Source organism: Halichoerus grypus, chromosome 6 (assembly GCF_964656455.1).
Source record: "Halichoerus grypus chromosome 6, mHalGry1.hap1.1, whole genome shotgun sequence".
Taxonomy (NCBI): Eukaryota; Metazoa; Chordata; class Mammalia; order Carnivora; family Phocidae; genus Halichoerus; species Halichoerus grypus.
Window position 1 is genome coordinate 23,103,422 of NC_135717.1, and position 17,577 is coordinate 23,120,998.

The window sequence follows — 17,577 nt, forward strand, 5'->3', positions numbered from 1 at the left end:
ATAAGGTAAGGGAAATAAGCATTGGGTTGGAAAGGAAAATAAACCTTTGTTATCTGGAGCAGTCATGATTTATAAGTAAACATTCCAATATAATTTATAGATAAATATTAGAATTAAGAGAATTTAGGGGCGCCTGGGTGGCTCAGATGGTTAAACGTCTGCCTTCGGCTCAGGTCATGATCCCAGAGTCCTGGGATCGAGTCCCGCATCGGGCTCCCTGCTCTGCGGGAAGTCTGCTTCTCCCTCTGCCTCTCTCTCTCTCTCTCTGTCTCTCATGAATAAATAAATAAAATCTTTAATAAAAAAAAAAGAGAATTTAGTGATTTTGTTGAATACAAGTTCAATATTTAAAAATCAATTGCACTCAGGGTGCCTGGCTGGCTCAGTTGGTTAAGCATTAGGTTCTTGATTTCAGCTCAAGTGATGATCTCAGGGTCCTGGGATCCAGCGCCACGTTGGGCTCTGTGCTCAGTGGGGAGTCTGCTTGTCTCCCTCTCTCTCTGCCTCTCCCCTTGCTCACACACACTCTCTAAAATAAACAAATAAATCTTTTAAAAAAATCAGTTGCACTCAATAGACCATCAGCAAATAAAAAATATAAAATCATTTAAATATTAAAACATAATATATATAGAAATAAATTGCACACAGTATTATTGCTTCTTGATCTTATATCCAAACAAGCTGAATTCTCTGTTTAGTGTAAAATTCCTATACAACTTTAAAACCATTATTCTGAGACATTTAATGAGATCCAACACATGGAAAGATATGTTCACTATGAGTATGTCAATCTTCTGGAATCCCACTTAAAATCCCAGGATTTTTACGCAAAGATAAGCTAATTCCTCAATTCATCTATAATTTAATTTTAATTTAATTTTTTAAAAAAGATTTATTTATTTATTTGAGAGAGAGAGCACAAGCAGGGGGAGGGGCAGAGATGGAGGGAGAGAGAAAATCCTCAAGCAGACTCCCCACTGAGCTTGGACCCCAATCCTGGGCTATATCCCAGGACCATGAGATCACGGTCTCAGCCAAAATCAAGAGTTGGATGCTTAACTGACTGAGCCACCCAGGAGCTCCTCAGTAGAAATTTTTGAGGCTAGAAAGTAGTGGAATGATATATTTAAGGTGAGAAAAAAACATCAGCCAAGAATTCTATACCAACAAAACTGTCCTTCAAAAATAAGGAGAAAATAAGAAATTCCCCAACAAATAAAAGATGAGGGAGTTTATTACCATCAGATCTACCCTACAATAAATGCTAAAAACAATCCTTTACATTGAAATTAAAGGACACTAAGACAGTAAATTAAAGCCATATAAAGAGATAAAGATCTCTGGTGAAGCTAAATACACTAGCTCATATGAAAACCAGAATTGTTATAATTTTGATTTATGATTCAACTATTTATTTTATACAATATTTAAAAGGTAAATGCATAAAATAATATTTAATGGTACACAAAGTATAAAGATGTATTTTGTGACAACAATGACAAAGTGTGGACATGGTATCAGAGGTGTATAGAAGTGGAGTTTTTTGTGTGATTGAATTTCAGTTGGTATCAATTCAAAAGAGATGGTTACAACTTTACGATGTTAGATGAAATCCCAATGGTAATCACAAAGAAAATATGTGTATAATATATACAAAAGGAAATGTAACAACAAAAAAATCAGCTAAATACAATATAAGGCAGTAATGGAGGAAATTAGGGGCAAAAAATGTAAATGAGAGATACAGAAAACAAGAAATGGCAAAAGTAAGTCCTTCTCTCTTAGTAACTACTTTATTTTTTTTTTTAAAGATGTTATTTATTTATTTGAGAGAAAGAGAGAGCACAAGTAGTGGGGAGGAGCAGGAGAGGGAGAGGCAGACTCCCTGGTGAGCGGAGAGCCTAAAGCAGGGCTGGATCCCAGGACCCGGGATCATGACTGGAGCCAAAGGCAGACGCTTAACCAATTGAGTCACCCAGCTGCCCCTCTATCAGTAATTACTTTAAATGTAAATAGATTTAATTCCCCAATCAAAAGGCATAGATTAGCAAAATAAATTTAAAAAAACAAACATGATCCAAATATCCACTATCTAGTCAGATTCGCTTATGTTTAAGGACACAAATAGGTTGAGAGTAAAAGGACAGGAAAAAAATTTCATGCAAATAGTGCCCAAAAGAGCTGGGTGGCTGTACTATTATTAGAAAAAATAGACCCAGGGGCGCCTGGGTGGCTCAGTCGTTAAGCGTCTGCCTTCCGCTCAGGTCATGATCCCGGGGTCCTGGGATCGAGCCCCACATCGGGCTCCCTGCTCTGCGGGAAGCCTGCTTCTCCCTCTCCCACTCCCCCTGCTTGTGCTCCCTCTCTCGCTGTGTCTCTCTCTGTCAAATAAATAAAATCTTTAAAAAAAAAGAAAAAAAAAAAAGAAAAAATAGACCTGAAGTCAATAACTATGACAAGGACAAATACAGTATTATATATTGATGAAAGGATCAATTTACCATGAACATAGAACAGTTATACATATATATGCACCAAATATCAGAGCTCCAAAGTATATGAAGAAAGCAATAATAGATTTGAAGGGAAAAGTAAACAGCTGAAAAATATCAGTTGGAGGCTTTAATACCCCACTTTTACTTATTTTCTTTAAATTTTATTATGGAAGTATAGTTGGCATACTATGTTATATTAGTTTCAGATGTACAACATAGTAATTCAATTCTATACATTATGCAATGCTCACCATGATAAGTGTAGTTACCATCTGTCACTAAACAATGTTATTATAATATTACTGACTATATCCCCTATGCTGTATTTATCATCCCCATGACTTATTTATTTTATAACTGGAAGTTTGTACCTCTTAATCCCCTTCACCTATTTTGTCTATCCCCCATCCCCTCCCTCTTGGAAACTCCCACTTTGTTCTCTGTATCTAGAGTCTGTTTCTGTTTTTGTTTGTTCCTTTTTTTTAAAAATTTAAAAAATTTTTATTTAAAAATATTTTTAATGTTCAATTAGCCAACATATAATACATCATTAGTTTTTGATGTAGTGCCCAACGATTCATTAGTTGCATATAACACCCAGTGCTCATCAAAACACGTGCCCTCCTTAATACCCATCACCCTGTTAACCCCTCCCTCTGTAACCCTCAGTTTGTTTCCCGGAGCCCAGAGTTCTTCATGGTTTGTCTTCCTCTCTGATTTCTTCCCATTCAGTTTTCCCTCCCTTCCCCTGTGGTCCTCTGCACTATTCCTTATGTTCCATATATGAGTGAAACCATATGATAATTGTCTTTCTCTGCTTCACTTATTTGACTTAGTATAATCCCCTCCAGTTCCAGCCATGTCAATGTGAATGGTGGGTGTTCATCCTTTCTGATGGCTGAGTAATATTCCATTGTATATATGAACCACAGCTTCTTTATCCATTCATGTGTTGAAGGACATCTTGGCTCCTTCCACAATTTCACTATTGTGGACATCACTGCTATGAACATTGGGGTGCATGTGCCCCTTCTTTTCACTATGTCTGTATCTTTGGGGTAAATACCTAGTAGTGCAATTGCTGGGTTGTAGGGTAGCTCTATTCTTTATATCTTGAGGAACCTCCATACTGTTTTCCAGAGTGGCTGTACCACCTTGCATTCCCACCAACAGTGTAAGAGGGTTCACCTTTCTCCACATCCTTGCCAACACTTGCTGTTTCCTGTCTTGTTAACTTTTGCCATTCTAACTGGTGTAAGGTGGTATCTCATTGTGGTTTTGATTTGTATTTCCCTGACGGCTAGTTATGTTGAACATTTTTTTCCTGTGTCTATTAGCCATTTGTATGTCTTCTTTTGAGAAGTGTCTGTTCATGTCTTCTGCCCATTTATTAACTGGATTATTGGTTTTTTGGGTGTTGAGTTTGAGAAGTTCTTTATAGATCTTGGATACCAGCCCTTTATCTGTTATGTCATTTGCAAATATCTTCTCCCATTCCGTGGGTTGCCTCTTAGTTTGTTGACTGTTTCCCTTTTTTGTGCAGAAACTTTTATCTTGATGAATTCCCAAAAGTTCATTTTTGCTTTTGTTTCCCTTGCTTTTAGAGACATGTCTTGAAAGAAGTCAAGTCACTGTGGCCAATGTTGAAGAGGTTACTGCCTATATTCTCTTGTAGGATTTTGATGGATTCCTGTCTCACATTGAGGTCTTGCACCCGTTTTGAGGTATCTTATGGGTTTTTGTGCAATTGTAAATGGGATCAATTCCTTCATTTCTCTTTCTTCAGTCACATTGTTAGTGTATAGAAATACAGTTGATTTCTGTGCATTGATTTTTTTATCTTGCTACGTTGGTGAATTGCTGTATAAGTTCTACTAATTGGGGGGGGTGGAGTGTTTTGGGTTTTCCACATGGAGTATCATGCCATCTTTGAAGAGTGAGAGTTTGACTTTTTGCCAATTTGAATGCTATTTATTATTTATTTATTTATTTATTTATTGATCTGATTGCTGAAGCTAGGACTTCTAGTACTATGTTGAACAGCAGTGGTGAGAGTAGGCATCCCTGTCATGTTCCTGACCTTAAGGGAAAAGCTCTCAGTTTTTCCCCATTGAGAATGATATTCACTGTGGGCTATTCATAGATGGCTTTTATGACATTGAGGTATGTTCCCTCTATCCCTATATTTTGAAGACTTTTAATCAAGAAACGATGCTGTATTTTGTCAAATGCTTTTTCTGCATCAATTGAAAGGATCATATGGTTCTTATCTCTTCTTTATTAATGTGATCTATCACGTTTGATTGATTTGCAAATGTGGAACCACCATGGCATCACAGGAATAAGTCCCACCTGGTCATGGTGAATAATCTTTTTAACATAGTGTTGGATCCTATCTGCTAATATCTTGGTGAGAATTTTGGCATCCATGTTCATCAAGGATATTGCTCTGTAATTCTCCTTTTTGATGGGGTCTTTGTCTGGTTTGGGGACCAAGGTAATGCTGGCCTCATAGAAAGAGTTTGGAAATTTCCCTTCCATTTCTATTTTTTAGAACAGCTTCAGTATAATAGGTATGATTTCTTCTTTAAATATTTGGTAGAATTCCCCTGGGGAGCCATCTGGCCCTGGACTCTTGTTTTTTTGGGAGGTTTTTGATTACTGTTTGAATTTCCTTGCTGGCTATTGGTCTGTTCAGATTGTCTATTTCTTCCTGTTTCAGTCTTGGTAGTTTATCGGTGTCCGAGAATGCATCCATTTCTTCTAGTTTGCCTAGTTTGTTGGCCTATAGCTGCTGGTAATAAGTTCTAATAATTGCCTCTATTTCCTTGGTATTGGTCATGATTCCTCCCCTTTCACTCATATCTTTCAATAGTTAACTCTCAACGTGAACGGGCTGAATGCTCCCATCAAATGGCAGAGGGTTTCAGATTGGATAAAAAAGCAGGATCTATTCATATGCTGTTTACAAGAGACTCATTTTGAACCTAAAGGCACCTCCAGACTGAAAGTGAGGGGATGGAGAACAATTTATCATGCCAATGGACCTCAAAAGAAAATTGGGGTAGCATTTCTCCTATCAGACAAATAAGATTTTAAACCAAAGACTGTAGTAAGAGATGTAGAGGGACACTATATCATACTTAAAAGGTCTATCCAACAAGAAAATCTAACAGTTGTAAATCTCTCTGCCCCCAACATGGGAGCACCCAACTATTAACCAAAATAAAGAATCCTATTGATAATAATACATTAATAGTAGACTTCAACACTCCACACACAGCAATAGACAGATCATCTAAGCAGAATATCAACAAAGAAACAAGAGCTTTGAGGGACACATTGGACCAGATGGACTTTGTAGATACATACAGAACATTCCATCCTAAAACAACAGAATACTCATTCTTCTTGAGTGCACACGGAACTTTCTCCAGAATAGACAACATACTGGGTCACAAATCAGGTCTCAAACGATACCAAAAGACCGAGATTATCCCTGCATATATTCAGGCTACAATGCATTGAAACTGGAACTCAACCACAAGGAAAAATTTCAAAGGAACGCAAACACTTGGAGATTAAAAAGCATCCTGCTAAAGGATGAATGGGTCAATCAGGAAATTAAAGAGGAACTTGAACAGTTCATGCAAACCAAAGAAAATGAAAACACATTGGTTCAGAACCTATGGGATACTGCAAAGGTGGTCCTTACAAGGAAGTATATAGCCATCCAAGCCTCTCTCAAAAAATTAGAAAAATCCCAAATGACAAGCTAACCTTACATCTAAAGGATCTGGAGAAAGAGCAGCAAATAAAGCCTTGACCCAGCAGGAGAAGAGACATATTAAAGATTAAAGCAGAAATCGATGAAATAGTAACTAGAAGAACAGTAGAACAGATAAATGAAACTAGGATCTGGTTCTTTGAAAGAATTAATAAGATTGGTAAACCTCTGGCCAGACTTATCCAAAAGAAAAGAGAAAGGACCCAAATTAATAAAATCATTTGTTTCTTAGATTCCACATATAAGTAAAGTCACATGGTATTTGTCTTTCTCTGTCTGCCTTATTTCACTTAGCATAATACCATCTAGATCTATCCATGTTGTTGCAAATGGCAAGGTATCAGTCTTTATTATGGCTAAGTGATAGTCCATTGTATATACCACCTCTTCTTTATCCCTTCACCTATCAACGGACACTTAGGTTGCTTCCATATCTTGGCTACTGTAAATAATTCTGCAATAAACATAGGGGTGCATATATTTTTTTGAATTAGTGTTTTTGTTTTCTTTGGGTAAATACGCAGTAGTGAAATTTCCAGATCGTATGATATTTCTATTTTTAATTTTTTGAGGAACCTCCATAGTGCCTGCTGGGAATTTTGGAATCTCTGACCCCAAGCACCATCTGGAAGAACCCATTCACCTCCTTTCATCATACAACACTTCTTCCTCTATTTCAATTTTTTCCCTTCTAGTATAAATGTGGTCAAGTTGTTTAATGTATAAAATATCCCCTGTCTCATTCTCACAACTTTGGGTCAATTCTAATGTTTCCCTTTGCTTCAAAACTAACTTTCTTCAAAGTACAACCCAAATTCTTAGCTTCACCTCCGTTACTAGAATACTGTTCATCCTAGAGTATGCAGGCTCCCACAACCCCATCTTCCTGATGTCATAATGACAATGTGCCATGAACTAAAGAAGAAAGAAATGCACCATTTAGGCTCCCATTACTACCACTCAACTGACCATAGTACAATAGTTCTTGCTAACTGCATCAGTGAAGTTTTAGTTGCTAAATCCAATACACTCTATTCAGGCTTTACATTGCCTGAGATTTCCTGGAATCTGACACCACTGACCATTTTCTTCTTCTTGAATTTTTGTTCCCACTTAGCTTTCCCCAAGTTAATGCACTCTCCCACGGATGGCATGTGCACCCAACGGCTGACTGATTCAGGGATACAAAAGACAGCTACCTTGCCTTGATTTGGGACCATTCTGAAAGGCCATCATGTTCCAGAGCTCTAAGGTGTATGAAGACCTCAGTTACAAGTGAACTGCTCTTATAAGTGAACTACATCTTCTGCCCAGTCTTTCCTTCCTCACAGTACCTTGTCTGGCATATGTTAGATGTACTGTTGAGAGAACTTGACTTTTACTCTAGCAGTTTCAAAGAACACAAAAGATAATCTTGTCTTAGATTCTATTCTTGTTGTCTCTCTCTACTCAAAAATTTCTTTCTCCAGAATCTACTGAGGCGACAGTATCAATATCAATATCAATGTCTACCATGACTGCCGTCTATTATCTTCAACACCTGCCTGTTTCCTGTACCCCTAAGGCATCAAGCTTCTCATATCTTAGACTGTAATTTTGTCTTACCTTTTGGAGACTTTTAGTGATGCTAAAGTGCTCAATGAACACATCCCCAGATGTAACAGTTTCTTCTCCAGTCAAAATTTTGAAGGTAGTCGTTTTTCCAGCTCCATTGAATCCAAGCAATCCAAAGCACTCCCCCCTTTGGATTCTAACAGATATATTTTTCACAGCCAGAACGACTGGATACTTAAAATATATCTGAAAAAAATCCAGAAAACACTGTTTAGTAAAGAGTCTTTGAAGACCAAATAAATACCTCAGACCCTAGGGACCATGACTTCAGACAGTTTCACAAGAACTCTCCTATTACACTGGAAAAATACACATAGATTCTGAAGAACCACAGTGTGCCCTGGACACAAGTGACATGCTCTTGGGGATAATTGAAGCCGGTGTATATTGGCCAGTGAATGAGGTTACCTTTGTGAGATCCTTAATAAGCACTGTGGAATCCAGCAACTCCTGAGGCTGCCCCAGGATTCTCTGTCTTTCATTTTGTACCTCTTCATCATCAGATTCTCCAGATAGTTCTTTGGACACTTTTCCCTATATTTTCAAACAAGAATCATAAAAGTGAATGCTCTTTAGGTGTCTGGTCTAGAGTGGGTGGTTTCGTGAAAGCTAAACTGGGGGATAATCTCAAAGACATTAAAAAGGAAGATTTTAGTCATTCCATGAAGTATCTGAATATCACCTCAGCATCATGTACAACTTGACTAAGTTTTGACCAATAAATGGTTCATCAGAAGAATGATGGTGGAGTCAAGAGGAGAAGAAAAAGTCATTCAACATAGTAGAAAGAGTATGAATTAACATGCTACAATGTGTACTTTAAATTTATTTATTTATTATTTATTTATTTAAGTTTTTATTTAAATTCCAGTTAGTTAACATACTGTGTAATATTAGTTTCAGGTGTACAAGGTAGTGATTCAATACTTCCATTCAACACCTGGTGCTCATCACAAGTGCACTCCTTAATCCCTACCACCTATTTCACCCATTCCCCTCACCCACCTCCCCTCTGATAACCATCAGTTTGTTCTCTATAGCTCAGAGTCTGTTTCTTGGTTTGCCTCTTTCTCTCTCCCCCGCCCCTCGTTCATTCATTTTATGTTTTAAATTCCACATTTGAGGGAAATCATGCTATTTGTTTAAAAGACAGAATATAAAGCATTCATAGAAATGGATTTTATCACTTGGATCTTTAAGAAGGAAATCATCCCAGGAGGGTAGGGAAACTCTAAAAAACAGTCATGAATACTTAATAATAACTTTTTTTCAAGATCCATCAGGAATAGAAGCCAAGAAAATCAGCAAGGTTTAACTAGATTTTTCCTAAGAAACTCATTGGCCTATATTTTCAAGATAAATATTACAAGATAATAATGCTCTTTATTACTCTGGACTAGACCAAGTAGCTTCAGGAAACTGATCTCTAGATGGTAGAACAGAAATTTGGCATAATTTTGAAGACTGTTTTGTCCAATCAGTTCAGAACAGATTGATTTTTATTTCCACAAATTAAAAAATTAGGATTACATAGTGTGTTGTTTTTCCAGAATTGGACACCTCAGGAAAAACTACAGCCACAACTGAGATCAATCAAGTGTGACTTATTACAATTACAGTATGTTAAACACTGAAAGGCTAAAGAATAAACTTTCTTTTATAAAAGAAACTGTCTTTATTTGAAATAGTATGGGAAATTCAAGCCTAAAGATCCTCTCAAAACAATGGAAGTTTTTGTGTAAAGCAATTAAGAAATGACTGGTAGCTTCATTAGAAATATAAATTAACCACAGCATAGCTATTTACTAGAAAGAACCAGGGAAAGAGACAGCTATGAAGAGCCCTCCTGGAATGAAACTAATCTTTAACACTGACCTTAAACTATTTCTGCAAAGAAGCTCAAATTGAATGGTTCCCTCAATGGAGCAATTTATATATTATGGCATTGATGAAAGAAATACAAAAATCAGCCAGCAGTTAGTGGAGCTGAACAGTTGGGTGTGGACATGGAAAGAGACAAAGACAGACCTTCAAACCACTGTCATTCCAGGGTTACTGCACCCATGCCCAGGTCTGCATCCTCTGAAGAACAATACCAGAGGCTTCACACCACGAGGAAAATAGACCTCACAGAAACATCCCAGCCAGTTACTTAAACAAACTAGCAAACAACAAAATTTCCTTGGGAAAGGGCAATACCCACAGAACCAATACATATTTTAAATATCTAGAGTTCAGAAAAAAAAAAAAAGATATAAAAGAAACAGGAAACTGTGTCCCATACACAGGAAAAAAAGCAAGCAATAGTAACTGCCTGTGATTAAGTGACCAGATGTTAGATTTAATAGACAAAGAGTTCAAAGTAGTCATTATAACTATTTTCAAAATAAAGGAAACCATGCTTGAAGGAATAAAGGGAGGTATGATGACAATGTTTTATCAAATAAAGATTACTAATAACAAGATAGAAATTATAAAAGAAATAATCCAATGGAAGTTCTGGAGTTGAAAAGTATAATAACTAAAATGAAAAACTCACTAGAAGCGTTCAATAACAAACTTGAACTAGCAGAAAAAAAGAATTAGAAAACTTAAATAGATACAAAGGGAGTGTGAAACCTGAAGAATGGAGAGACAAACAATCAAGAAAAATGAACAAAGCTTCAGAGAAATGTGGGATACCATTTAGTGCATCAATATATGTATAATGGGAATGTCAAATGGAAAAGAGAGAAGTATGCAGAAAAATATTTAAAGAAATAGCTGGAACTTCCCAAATTTCATGAAAAACATTAATCTACACATCCATAGCTTAGTGAATACCAAGTATGATAAACACAAATAGATCTGTACAGACAGAAAAAATGCTGAATGCCAAAGGCAAGGAGAAAATCTTGAAATAAGTGAGAGATAAACACTTATCACTTATAAGAGATTCCCAACAAGAGTAACACCTGACTTTTTACAAAAAACAATGGAGAGTGATATCAGCATGCTGGTGGATTAGGAGACCCCAGTGCTTGCTGGCCCCCTCCAAATCAATGATTTAACAAATACCACAGAGAAAATAACCCTTGGAGAGCTCTGGAGTACATTTAAAGAGGCTGCAGCAACCTGGTGGAGGAGAAAATCCAGGGATGGCCAAATAGAAATGTAGAGGATGCATTTTACCCACATCAACCCATTCCTCAACTTAGCCCAGCTTGGTACCAAGAAGAATCTCTTTGTTCACAATCTCTCTTCTTGAGAGAAAAGTAGAACAAGAAGATCCCAGAAGCCATTGTCATTAAGGACACCAGCAGCCCTCACTGCTGCTAGAGACGCTAAAGCCTTTACTGCCAAAGACCCTTGCAGCCTTCAATAATGCTAAACTCAGCTGATAGAACAGCCCATAGTTTATTCTACTGTTCACCCCAACACCTTGAGCCAGAGATGCTGCTGTACTCCACTGAACCAGAGCCAGAGATGCCACACTCCACCCACCTGGTGCCTTCAGACCCACATGTAGGTAAAGGTCTTTCCCCACCTAAGCCAGTCTATAAAGTCTGGAAGAGGTGACTGTTCCTACAAATGCACAGACATATATACAAGGCTACAAGGAACACACAAAAAAATCAAGAAACAACAACAAAAAATTTTAAATACAAAACATGATACCACTAAAGAAACGCAATGAATTTCATGTAACTTATCCCAAAGAACTGTAGATTTTAAAATTACCTGAGAAAATAATTCAAGATAATTATTTCAAAGATTTTATTTATTTATTTATTTAATTGACAGAGAGACAGAGAGAGAGACAGCGTGAGAGGGAACACAAGCAGGGGGAGTGGGAGAGGGAGAAGCAGGCTCTGGCCGAGCAGGGAGCCCGATGCGGGGCTCAATCCCAGGACCCTGGGATCATGACCTGAGCTGAAGGCAGTCGCTTAACCAACTGAGCCACCCAGGTGCCCCAAGATAATTATTTTAAAGAAGTTCAGTGAGCTATAAGAGAACACAAATAGACAATTTAATGAAATTAGGAAAACAATATATGAACAAAAGAAATTCAAAAGGAGATAAAATCGTAAGAAAGAGAACTAGTGAATTTAGTAAAGTTGCAGTTTACAAAATCAATGTACAAAAATCTGTTGCATTTCTGTACACTAATAATGATCTATCAGAAAGAGAAATTAAGAAAACAATCCCATTTACAACTGCATTAGAAAGAATAAAATACTTAGGAATAAATTTAATCATGTAGGTGAAATTCCTGTACACGGAGAACTACAAGACAATGAAAGAGAATTGAAAAGACACAAAGGAAAAGATATTCTGTGCGCACGGATTGGAAGAGTTTATATTGTTACAACCAAGAGGCTCAGCTAATCAATTAGTAGTGGAGATGCAAATGAATCATAAAAATACTGCTAATCCAAAAGAAGACATGAAGGGGTGCCTGGGTGGCTCAGTCGTTAAGCGTCTGCCTTTGGCTCAGGTCATGATCCCAGGGTCCTGGAATCGAGCCCCGCATCGGGCTCCCTGCTCTGCAGGAAGCCTTCTTCTCCCTCTCCCACTCCCCCCCGCTTGCGTTCCCTCTCTTGCTGTCTCTCTCTCTCTCTCTGTCAAATAAATAAATAAATAATCTTTAAAACAAAGTAAACTATGCTATCTATAAGAAACTCATTTCAAATATAATAATATACACAGGTTAAAGATCAAATGGTAAAAAAAGATACATCATGCAAAATGTATACATGAAAAAATTGGCAGAGTAACATCAGACAGAGTATATTATAGAACAAGGAATATCACCAGAGACTTTTTAAAAAAGCAATTACATAATGATAAAGGGTCAATTCATCAAGAGGATATAAAAATCCTAAGTGTATGTGCCCCTAATATTTTAGACTCTAAAATATTAGATAAGGCCAAAACCAAGAAATGAAAGAAAGAAAGAAAGAAAGAAAGAGAGAAAAAAGGAAAGAAGAAAGAGAAATAGGCAAATCCACTGCCATGCTTAGAGTCTTCAACACTAATCTCTTGACAGTTGGTACAACATGTTGATGAAAAAAACAGAATACAGAAAAATTGAACAACATTATTAAACAACTTTTTCTAGTTAACAGTTAAAGAACACTGTACCAATAGAAGCAGAATATGCATTTTTTCAGGTACACAAGGAACATTCGCCAAGATAGGCATATATTTTGGGCCATGAAACAACTTCATAAATTTATGAAGACAGAAGAATATGTACTCCAGCAATAATAAGAAAATTAGAAATCAACAGCAGAACAATATCTATAAAATTCTGAAATATTTAGAAATTAAACAACACTCTTTACAAATAACTCATGCATCAAAAAAGGAATCATGAAAGATATTAGAATAGGTTTTGAAGAGAATGAAATGAAAACATGATATTTCAAAATCTGTGAGATGCAGCTAAAGCAGTGATTAGAGAGATTTATATCATTAAATATTTATATTAAAAAGAATAAAGTTTTGAAAAAAGAATAAAGTCTCAGTGGTCCAAACTTTTACCAGAAGAAACTAGAAATAAAAGTCAAATAATACAAGTAAATCCCTAATAAGCAGAAAGATATAATAATGACAAGAGTGAACTCAGTGTTACTGGAAATACAAATCATAGAAGAAAAAAATCAATGCAACCAAAAGTGGGTTATTTAAAATATCTACAACTTTAGTTTAACTGATCGGTAAAAAAATAAACAAATTACCAATATGAAGAATGAATAATGGGACATTACCACAGATACTGTGAACCTCAGAAGAATATTAAGTGAGTAAACCTAAGAGCTCCTTGCAAAGGGAAACTTCTGATATGAGGGAAATATTCTATATTTTGATTATGATGAGACTGTAATGGTTTCGCACCTATAAATATCTGTAAAAATTCAAAGATGGTAAAACTTAGATGACTAACTTTGAAATTAAAGAAATCACATCCCAAGAAAAAGAATATTGAAATACATACTATGATATATGTTGGTGAAGTTACCAAAACTTATGGGCAAAGGAGAAAAAAAACCCCAACATATTGCCATCCAGACAAGAAAAAAAATAAGTTCTGAAGAGATGAGGAGTTGGGAAGTTGCTGAGACTCTGACAGTCTGTGTAAGACACCCCAAGCTGGGATTCATCTTTACCACTTTTAATTTTATTAAAATTAAAGTAAAAAATTACCTCTTAGTTAAAACTTCTCAATTTTAAAATATGACTGGAATTATTCCTTTGTTTTCACCAACTCCTAAAGAGTGCCAAATGCTAACACAAGGTTAGGGCATGGGTCAAAATATAATCTTTTTTTTAAAAGACTTTATTTATTTAGTTTAGAGAGAGAGGGAGACTAGGAGGAAGAGCAAAGAGAGAGGGACAAGCAGACTCTGCACTGAGTGCAGAGCCCAACACGGGGCTCGATCCCACGACACTGGGACCATGACCTGAGCCATAATCAAGAGTTGGATGCTTAACTGACTGAGCCACCAAGGTGCCCCTAAAATATAATCTTATTGGTAAACAGAAATTGGAAAAAACACCCATGCTATTTAACTGCAACTCTAAGAATTATAAATGTTGTAAGAATTGAATCATGGGAGATCTGTACTCTGAAAACTATAAAACACTGATGAAAAAATTAAAGATGACACAAAAAAATGGAAAGACATTCTATGCTCATTAATTGGAAGGACAAATATTGTTAAACTGTCTATTGTACCCAAAGCAATCTACACATTTAATGCAATCCCTATCAAATTACCAACAGATTTTTTCAGAGAACTAGAACAAATAATCCCAATATTTGTATGTAACCACAAAGACTCTAAGTAGTCAAAAGAACCTTAAAAATGAAATGAAACAAGACAGGATATCACAATTCCAGACTTCAAGTTATATTACAAAGCTGTACTAATCAAAACAATATGGTACTGGAACAATAACAGACACATAGATCAATAGAACAGAACAGAACAGAAAACCCGGAAATAAAGCCACAGTTATATGGTCAAAGAATCTTCAACAGAAGAGGAAAGAATATACAATGGGAAAAAGACAGTCTCTTCAACAAATGGTGTAGGGAAAACTGCAGAGCAAACATGCAAAAGAATGAAACTGGACCACTTTCTCATACCATACATAAAAATAAATATAAAATGGATTACAGATCTAAATGTGAGACCTGAAACCATAAAATTCCTGGAAGAGAACATAGGCAATAATTTCTTTGACATTGGCCACAGCAAGATTTTTCTAGATATGTCTCCTGAGACAAGAGAAATAAAAGTAAAAATGTTTAACTCTTGGGACTAAATCAAAACAAAAAGCTTCTGTACAGTGAAGGAAACAATCAACAAAACTAAAAGGCAACCTATGAAATGGGAGAAGATATTTGCAAATGACATATTCCATAAAGGGTTAGCATCCAAAATATATAAAGAACTTACACAACTCAACACCCCAAAAACAAATAATCCAATTACAAAATGAGCAGAAGACATGAACAGACATTTTTTGAAAGAAGACATCCAGATGGCCAACCGACACATGAAAAGATGCTCAACATCACTCATCATCAGGGAAATGCAAATCAAAACTACAATGAGATACCACCTCACACCTGTCAGGATGGCTAAAGTCAACAACACAAGAAACAACGAGTGTTGGTGAGGATGTGGAGAAAAAGGAATCCTGGTGCACTGTTGGTGGGAATGGAAACTGGTGCAGCCACTCTGGAAATCAGTATGGAGGTTCCTCAAAAAGTTAAAAATAGAACTACACTATATCCAGCAATTTCACTACTGGTATATAACCCCAAAATGCAAAAACACTAATTCAAAGGCATACATGCACCCCTATGTTTATAGCAGCATTATTACAATAGCCAAATTATGGAAGCAGCCCAAGTGTCCATTAATAGATGATTAATGGATAAAGAAGTGGTATAGGACAGAGCTTGGGAAGATGGTGGAGTAGGAGGAGCCTGAGCTCTCCCCATCCCATGTTTATAACTAGGTATCATCCACATCCAAGTAAATAAACAGGAGAGCAATCTGAAGATTGGCAGAACAAACTCCACAGCTAAATGTAGAGAAGAAGCTGCATCTGAAAGGTTACAAAGGTCAGAAAGGTAGAGGGAGGCTGCCCATATGAGGGAGGGAGCTATGCATGAGCAGAGAAACAGGCGCTTGCACCAGGGAGCTTAAACAAGGAAGACTAATCCCCATAATATTTGGCTTTAAAAACCAGAGGGGCTGAATTCCATGAGTTTTTAAAAGAGACAGATCTCTGCATACTGATTTCAGAGTGTGTTGGAGGACTTCTCTGAAAACAAGGGAGCTGGCACATTCCATTTTCCTCCCCCAGCCCCCAGCATAAACACAAAGCTATCTGCAGGAGGTGGTGCTGAACAGACATTTGCTACCTAATGGGCTGGCACTGCACGAAGCCCATGAGTTCTCCTGAGGACTCACCGACTCGGAGTCTGCTAGCCTTGGCTCTGGGCTCAGGGCAAATTTTATTAACACGTGTGCCCCTACACAGCTGCCTGGTGCACAAGTGTGGCACTGCACTGTGCACATCCAACTTGGCACTGAGCTATACTCCCTGAGCCACCTTCATGAACTAGCCCCAACTGTGTCCAGCCATTGCTGGCTCAGCCTCCCCCACCAGCTGCCATGGTCTAGAGCCCTCAGCTGTCACAGTGCTTTAGGGGATCTGGTATAGGACTAGTAGCCCAGCTCAAATTTTGCTCACACCCCTGCCTCACTCCCACATTCGCTGGCAGGCACGCCCCCTTAGAGCTGGCCTGCCTGGATCCCACTAATACCTCAGAGAGTGAGCACAGCCCATAACAGGCAGTGAGTGCAGATGACTGCACTGAAATGATAAGTGACTCAGAGACAATAGCAGGGTAAAAGCAACACAAAGGATACTCTCCTGAAGTGTCAGGTTCTGCTGAGCAGGGAACATTGCACTGCAGGGCAGTACAGGACCTCTTCTTCATAAAGTCACTACTTTTAAGAGCAGAAGAAAGAGCTGACTGAGAAATTTATCCCCAATGAAAGAACGGGACAAGGCCATGGCCTGAGATCTAAAAGAAACACATATAAGTAACATGCCTAATACAGAATTTAAAGCAGTGATCATAAGGATACTCACTGGACTTAAGAAAAGAGTGAAATATGAGTGAGACCCTTATCATAGAGATAAGAAATAACATAGCATAGATAAAGGGCTCAATAAACAAAATGAGAGGCATGCTTGATGGAATGAAAGGCAGGATGGAAGAAGCAGAGGAACGAATTAACGACCTAGAAGACAGAGTAATGGAAAGTAATCAAACTGAACAAAAGAGAGATAAAAGAATAATGCAAAATAAGAACAGGCTTAGGGAACTCAGTGACTCCATCAAATGTAATAACATTCATATTATAGTAGTTCCAGAAGAAAAAGATACAAAAGGGGGCAGAAAATTTATGTGAAGAAATAATAGTTAAAAATATCCCTATCTGAGGAAGGAAAAAGATATCCAGATGCAGGAGGCACAGAGAAGCAGACCCATAGCAAGACATACTATAATTAGATTGGCAAAATATAGTGAAAACAAAAAAATGTAAAATCAGGAAGACAAAAGGAAACCGTAACTTGCAAGGGAAAACCCACAAGGCTAGCACG

General features: G+C 37.2%; 1 protein-coding gene across 1 annotated transcript in view; it reads right to left on the reverse strand.

The window, feature by feature from the left end:
* The window catches only part of LOC118549012 (phospholipid-transporting ATPase ABCA3-like), a 143,361-nt gene that overhangs the window by 16,673 nt on the left and 109,111 nt on the right, over window positions 1–17,577 (reverse strand). Inside the window, exons 24-25 of the mRNA XM_078074025.1 lie at window positions 8,308–8,433; window positions 7,891–8,085 (exon numbers count right to left, since the gene is read on the reverse strand). Of these exons, the coding sequence (XP_077930151.1) occupies window positions 7,891–8,085; window positions 8,308–8,433 (321 nt within the window). The remainder of the gene's footprint in view (window positions 1–7,890; window positions 8,086–8,307; window positions 8,434–17,577) is intronic.